The sequence below is a fragment of the Bison bison genome, unplaced genomic scaffold (assembly GCF_000754665.1).
Source record: "Bison bison bison isolate TAMUID 2011002044 unplaced genomic scaffold, Bison_UMD1.0 scf7180017864255, whole genome shotgun sequence".
NCBI lineage: Eukaryota > Metazoa > Chordata > Mammalia > Artiodactyla > Bovidae > Bison > Bison bison.
Window position 1 is genome coordinate 2,566,875 of NW_011494827.1, and position 7,688 is coordinate 2,574,562.

The 7,688-nt window shown below is 54.5% G+C and overlaps 1 protein-coding gene across 1 annotated transcript in view; it reads left to right on the forward strand.

Annotated features, from left to right (window-relative positions):
* The first annotated feature begins 636 nt into the window (after window positions 1-636).
* LOC104994295 (epididymis-specific alpha-mannosidase-like) overlaps window positions 637-7,688 on the forward strand; it is a 42,427-nt gene continuing 35,375 nt past the window's right edge. Inside the window, 5 exon segments of the mRNA XM_010847802.1 lie at window positions 637-712; window positions 1,024-1,123; window positions 3,806-3,919; window positions 3,921-4,017; window positions 5,822-5,968. Coding sequence (XP_010846104.1) covers window positions 637-712; window positions 1,024-1,123; window positions 3,806-3,919; window positions 3,921-4,017; window positions 5,822-5,968 — 534 coding nt within the window.

A 7,688-nucleotide genomic window follows, 5' to 3' on the forward strand; every position in this document is an offset into this window, starting at 1 on the left:
GCAGCAGCAGTACATATCCCCAGTACACAGGTCAGAAACCTGAGGCTCTGAGTTAGGCTGCAGGAGTTGTGTGTCACCCTGCTCCAGGCTTAAGCAATTTGCCAATGAATCAGGATGAAATGGAATTATAGTGAGTGGCTGAGTTGAGCTTTATACACTGCACCCTGGGAATCACCCGTGTCGACCAGGGTAGAAGCGAACAGGAATGTTCATAATGATTACATCCATGTGTCCACACAAAAGATAAAGAGCTCCTGCTTTGTCCCAGGTGCTAATACAGTAGAGAACAGAATGAAGCCTCATGAAGCCTGTCTAGTGAGTGAGGAGAGTGTTACCGAAACACACAGATTAATGTAGAGTTATATTCATCAGTAATGCTATGGAGCATCAGGTAGGAGGTCTATGGAAGATCTCCCAGAGAGGGAAAAGACGTACAGGAGAACTAACAACCTGCCCATCAGAAAGTGGAGGAAGATGCTTCCCAGTGGAGGCAACACCACCTGCAAAGAGCCTAAGGTCTCAAAGGGCTCGTAGGGAGGATTTGGTCATGCCGAGGTGGTGCTGGGAGGAAGTGAATCCTTGCAGGTGGAGGGGACACAAGAGGCCAGGAAAGAGCAGAGGAAAGGCGTTGTGGGGATGGTGGGCAGTGGGCCTTCCAGCAACTTCTGGAATGGAGCAGAACAGGGTGTGGGAGATGAGGCCAGAGAGGCAGGTAGGACAAGTCCTAAGGGTCTGAGATGCAGGCTGAGGGCCAACCGCCTGGAGGGCAGACACTGGGAGCAATGGAAGGTTGGAAGCAAGAGGATGCCGGGTCCACGCTGCTGTGGGGACCTTCCTGGTACACATGCAGCCCCAGGCAATCTGCCCAACAAGGCAAGCCTAAGCCCAGAGGCCAGTCCACTCGCCCTAGAAGACAAAGAGCACTGATTTGTTCTTACAAAAAACAAACGGAAATGGTGCCGGCGTGTCCATCCTACAAGCTCCCACGCACCATAACGTAGGGTCGGGCTGTCCTTTCTCTAGATCACCCAGAACGAGTCACGCTTCACACTCTCGTGTGCAGCTATGACCTGGATCAAGAAGAGGTCACAGGCCACACGCCCACATGTGACGATGGGAACAAGTTGGCATTGCTGTGGGGAAAGCTGGCAGCACCCTGTGTTCTTCTCACGGTGCCTGGATCCAATGTGGTGCATCCCATGGGAGCGGCCAAAGCATGTGGCACTGGCCCTTTTGCTTGACAACAATTTGCTGTTGGTCACAGAACCCAAGACCTCAAATAGCCTCTTCAGGCTGGACATGCAGAACATGTCCTAGAAAAGCTGCTCCTGTGCTGTAGCCTGTCCCTGTAGGGACATGCTAACCCCCTAGGGAAGGACAGTGAGCCCTTGAGGCTGTCACAGAAACGTCGCCCGCCGCCACCCTCCTGTGGGTCTTGCAGCCTCCAGAACTGTGAGAAAATACATGTCTGCTGTTTAAGCCCCCTCTGTGTTACCTGTTGTGACAGCCAAGGTAGAATAAATGCCGGCCAGAGAGGACTTAACAGCAGGAGGCAGACTGATAGGCTGCAAAGATGCTCTGAAACTGGTCAGTGTCGGTCCACGTGAGGAGATGTGATGGGGGACACATGACCACGGGGTCTCTGCTCCCACTGTGAGCCCAGTTTCCAGAAGCTGCAGGCCTGAGTGAGGAATGGAGTGGCCAGGTGAATGTTCCGGTGAGCCAGAGCCTGGAGACGGCACCTGTGACTCTGGGGCGCCGTCCTCTAGGAGGCATGTACACCCCAAATCTGTGGCCAGTGCACGGGGTCCCCAGTGGGTAGAATATGTGAGATGGAAACAGGAGGGCCTCATGTATCATCAGTCCCAGCGACCTACTTGGGAACTGGACTCTCACACGCACGACTCTGGACTCGGCATCCAAAGGTTTGGCATCCAAAGGAGGGATGTATCCACCAGGTGACCACCTACTGGTGGCCCTGGTCCCTTTGCACTGCTTGTGCCAAGAGACCAGCAGATGAGGGAGGGGAAGGGCCAGCAGTCTAGCAGGGATCACTGATGGAGACCACAGGAAGAGGTAGGTCAGGCGGGCTGAACACAGGGAGGCAGGGAAGGCTCAGATGGTAACAGATGTGTGCGTCTCTGGCCATCTTTTCCTGATGGGGAAGGTGAACTGAGAGGTGAGTGCTGTGACTCGGGAAGGCATGCTGACCAAGGGTCAGGCCCCTCAGGAACGAGGCTCTGGGTATCCCCCACCAGCTCAGCCATCATTTCCAGCCCAGGTGCTTGCTGGAGGTGAGAGGCATGGATGGGTGGTAGATGAGGGTATGAGTATCAGATACAACCCTGAGCGAGCTGCAACAAGAACAGCTAATGCACAGGCCTGGAGGAAAGGACAAGAACGGACACGTGTGTGACAGTCAGGTGGGGCTGGAGCAGCGGGGCCGGCCTGCCTCTCCCTATCAAAGGGCTCTCAGGGCTTCTCTATGTCTCCTTCCCTCGTGGCCTGGTTTGGGCTTCCTCACAGCGTGGCAGCCCCGCCTCCACACGTGAGTCCCCTGGGGACCAAGGCAACGTCTGCCTTGCCACTTCTGAAAGCTTCCAAGTCACACAGGGCATCTTATCCACATTCTGTTGGTTCCTAGTGAGTCACACGCCCACCAGCTACAAAGGGAGAAGAAACTAGACCCTGTTCTCAACAGGAGGAAAGTCAAGGTCAAATCATGTCAGATGTGAGCCAAGGAAGGGAGATGGGACAGAGAGGATGAAGACTTGCTTGGAGACCATATTCTCCAGTTGTATTTGATGAATGGGTGGACAAGGTGGCCAGAAGGGAGAATGAGTCTCAGCTCTGGTCTTGATAGACAATGCCAATAAGATATTTGGCTCTCAGGCAGAGGAGCCCACCCTGTGGATCCCCTGCTCCTTGGTCAAGGGGCACAGAGACAATGCCAGGCAACACTCAGCTGCACCACGTGACCAGCCTTCCCCCAGGAAGGAGACCCTGAGGTTATCTCTTGTGCATTCTGTCACTGATCCCCCGCTCCTCTATGGCCATCCCATTTTACAGATGGGAGGCTGAGGCCCAGAGAGATTAGGCATCTCGTCAAGGTCACTATCAATTACCCAGATCCTATTTAGAAAGTTTCAGGGATTCTTGCTCCTCTACTAGCTATGTGATCTCGGATAAGTCAGGTACTATTTGTAAAAGCCCATTTTCCTCCTTAAAATGGAGATTACACTCCTTACGGAGAAGGGAATGGCAACCCACTCCAGTACTCTTGCCTGGGGAATCCCATGGACAGAGGAGCCTGGCGGGCTACAGTCCACGGGTAGCAAAGAGTCGGACACGACTGAGTGACCAAGACCATACTGTGCACTGCAATCCTTACTGCAAGGCCCCAGTTGGGGGTTCCATGTGACAGAGAGTTTATCAAGGCAGGCTTCCAGGTGGTGGCACTCCCTGGATGGAGTGTTGAGTTTTGTAGGGCAGCTTCTGAGTCAATCAGCCAGTCAGAGGGCTGCAAGTAGAGATGGGCAGGGAAGCCCAGCAGGAAAAGCTTGGAAAGGCACAAAGGAGGGGCACGGGCATTGGAGTGAGGAGTAGCATTCCTGGCAGGAGTGAAATCTGGCAGGCTTCCCTGGGGAGGTGGCATTCAGTATTTGGCCTGAAAGTGGACAGAGATTGCCAGGAAACTGCCGATGGGAGTGAACGTCAGAAGGGCAGTGTCTCCAGCCTGCACTGCTCAGGTGACAGCATCTATGTGGGCGTCTCTCCTGTTTTTCTTCCTCCCTCCTCTCCTGAGGGGTGGTAGCCCAATCAGCTCCAAAGAAGCCAGGCCTGTAGGCAGAGTGAAGTCCTCTAGCCCCTGCCTGCAGGCCAGTGGGATGGAGTCACTCAGCTGGCTGCCCGTGCTCATGCCCAGTGCTGAGGCCCCAGGAGGCCCTGGTCCCATCACAAATCACTGTCTTCGTGGTGCCCCACCACCTCGTGGACATGGGTCCCCCACACCTCCAGGTGGGTGTCCTCAGTGATCCTTGCTCACCTCTTGGAGCTGCAGTTCCTTTTTTTCCCCGCACTGGAATCCAGTGTGGGTTTGTGTCCTGGTCTGCACCACAGGGAGGGGCAGCCTGGGCTCTGGTTCTGCCTCCGTTATGGACAGTCTGTGTGGCAGAGCTTGTGCTGGTCGCTTCCAGTCTCTTTGGTTTAGTTTCCCCACCTGTACTGGGGAAAATTACAGGCAGCAGAGATCAGATGAAGTGTGCACAGGCCTGAGGAAGGACATGGTCACAGGCTCAGTTTGGGGACCTGCTCTGCGCCCTGAGGTTCACTTCTATAGGGAGCAGGGGCCTCAGGGCCTTTGCACTGGCTGTTCCCTTTGCCACAAAGTCTTTCCTCCCAGATGCCTGAGGGGTTCAGTCCCTCTCTATCTCCTGGTTGTTCCTGAAAAGGGCTTTCATGGTGAGGCCTTCCTGGCACCCTTGTGTACTCTCCTGTATGTGCTGTGCTCAGTCACTTCAGTCGGGTCTGACTCTTAGCGACCCCATGGACTGGAGCCTACCAGGCTCCTCTGTCCATGGGAATTTCCAGGCAAGAGTACTGGAGTAGGGTGCCATTGCCTCCCCTGTATATATTCCCCCTACTCCCTTCCTTATATTTTACTTACCAGCTTGTGAATCTCTGGTTTCCAAACTAGAACATCAGCTGCCTCGGTAGGGGCTTCATCCACTGTGTCTATGAACATATTCTCAACCCGTCTGATGGATGGAGTAGAGGCTCCATGAGTGTTTGTTGAGTGAATGAATGAATGATGCCAGGAAGGAGAGGGGGGAAAGACTCTGATTTCTTTAGGTGACTTTAAATTGTTAGACATACCTCCTTGAGCTTTCTTATGGAAGAAGGAAGGAAATAAATAAACACACCACCCCACTCTGTGATGATGGATATAATTTCTTACATGAGATGTTAACAAGTGAGGAGCTCATTTTAAACAGAGGGGCAGCAAGAGCCTTGAGGCTGAGTCCGGTCCTGGGCCCACTGGGTAGCCTCTGTGGGGGCCACCGACCTGTGTGTGGAGCTGCTGACCTGTCACCCCCAGTTTACAGAAGGGGAAACTGAGGCCCAGAGAAGGTTGGTGCTGCTCAAGGTCACCAGAAATAGCCCCCATTCCTGCTGACTCCCTGCCCAGTGCTCTCTGCATTCCTTTACCAGCATCTCTAGGCTGCACAGTGAGCCAGGCTGACCTAGATGGGAAGCAGGCGTGGCTCCATCCTGGGGCCTCCCTGCCTGGGGGGAGGCAGGTAGATCCACAGGGACAACCCGGGGGTCTGCTCCTCTCAGCTCCATCTCTCAGCACCCACACCCCTCATTCCAGCCCAAGGAAGCCCTTCTGAGTCCCTGGACCTCTCCCCTGGGGCCCCTGGGTTTGACTGGTCTGTCCCCCCATGGCAGCCTCAGGGCCACCCAGCATGTCCTTCTGGGAGGCTGTCCCCGACCCCGGGCCTGGCCGGCACGTCCTTCTGTCACAGTGCCATGATCTGTTTCCACATGTGCCTCCCCAGGAGAGCACCTTCCTTCCCATCACGGAGTGTCTGCCCATGTCCTTCCCCCAGCGCACTGTGTATCGTGCCTCTGGCACAGAGTGGGCACAGAGGCTCCCTTGCTGGAACAGCAGTGAGAGCAGAGGGCAGGGCCCTGGGCAGATGGTGTGAGTGCCAGGGACCCCCTGACACTGTGGGTCCCTGGATTTTACTCCTTGGCCTCCGGGATTCCCGATGGAGCTGGTGTGATGGTATCCCCATTCCCCTTCCCCCTGGTCTAGGACAGCACGCAGGCTTATGTCACCAAAGTCTACACCTCGGTGGTGGAGGACCTGACCCATAATAAGCAGCACAGGTTCATCATCGTGGACCAGGAGTTCTTCCGGCTGTGGTGGGATAGCGTCGCGTCAGCCAAGCAGAAAGTCCAGGTAACGCTGCCCTCCAGGGTGGTCCTCGCCGGGGAGCTGAGAGAGGAGTGGCCTGGGGGTCCCAGTGATGACCCTCCAGGAAGCTCCTGGGACAGTGCTCTCTGTGGCCGGGGCTGTGCTGTGTAAACCAGGAGGCCCTAAACTCTCTGGGGCTGCTCTCAGAGTTTAGATGAGAGTTGTGGTCAGCCCCATGCCCCAGAGATAGGTTTGTGTTTAATCCCGCCTTTCTGGCTACTCATTGCAGCTGTGGCAACCCCGCTGGCACTCAGCTGGCGTGAATGGGGTCACCTCTGATGCTGGGCACTCCAGGGGGGCCTGTGTCCACACTCTCTTCCTTCATTTACACATCTGTGTGGCCCCCCTGGGGACGGGAGCTGGTGACCCAGCCAGGGGGTGCCACAGTCCCTGTGGTTTCAAGGCTGGAGGCAGATTGGCTTCACTCATCACAGGGAGTGAGAGGCCCCACTCCACGGAGGGCAGCCTGGGACCAGGTCCTGCTCCCCCACCTCCCTGGGTGATCACAGGTGGCTGGTGGCCTCTGTCAGCCGCATCTACAGTGGGAGTGATCTCCCTCCTTAGAGAGGCTCTACTTGGAGTAACCACATGATGGAAGCACCTGGGATGCCTCTCTGGAGCTTGGCCCCTCCAGGCTTCCCTTTCCCTCAGAACAGTCCCTGGTGGTGAGTCTCAGAGGCCCAGAGACCTGCTCAAGGTAGCAAAGCTCAGATGGCGAAGCAGGGTGTCCACAAGGTCCCCCCAGAGGGGATGTGAACCTGCAACCCTAGAGCTGAGAGGACCAGCCTCCCGTTTGATGGGCTCTGCGGCATTCCGGGTGCTGGCCTATGACTTTCTATACGTTATTTCATTGACTCCTCCCAACAGCCTCACTACAGAGAAGGTTCAGGTTCAGAGAGGGCAGGTAACTGGCTCGTGGTCACACAGCTTATACCAGACAGGTGGGATTCTGGATCAGATATCCTGACTCGAAGCATAACTCTCCAAGGTCTTCAGTAGAAAGTTCCCATTTCTTTACATGGATGCCCCCAAACATCTGTCTCCTCCCCTAGAGAGAGGTGTGGCCTGGCTAAGGTAATTCAATGGGACAGCCCACAAAGAGAGAGTTTTTCTCTGCTTTGTTCTGGCGGAATCCTCATTACCTGGGTGATGCCCAGAAGGTAGTAGGTGTTTTCTGAAACAGTACATGTAGGTGTCATTCAGTATATTTTCAGTGAATGAGCTTCAAATACTGTACCTTCTGAAATCAAATCAAAACTACAGTCTGTCCAGTGGATGGCGCCTTACTGCCATACCCTTTGCCCTTACATGTCCAGGGACATCCCCAGGGGTCAGCTCCCCTCAGCTTCATCTCCCATCTTCCGTCCTCCCTTTCTTTCATGTATACTAAAATTTGTCATCCAATCATGTGACAAACCCAATTTGAAGGACAGTCTACAAAATAACTAGCCTGTAATCTTTGAAATTATTAATCACATGGAAGAAAAAGAAAGGCTCGTGAAGTGTTATGAATTAAAGGATAATGAAGAGAAATGACATTAAAACCAATTCATGATCCTAGATTGAATCTTGCACCAGAGGAAGGACATTAGTGGAACAAGTGGCAAAGTTTGACTAAAGTTCCTTAATTCGGGGCGGGGCTTGCGCGCCAGAGCTAAGCCGGTAGGAGAGCGGCGGCAGCGGCATCCTGGGCTGAGATAAAAAA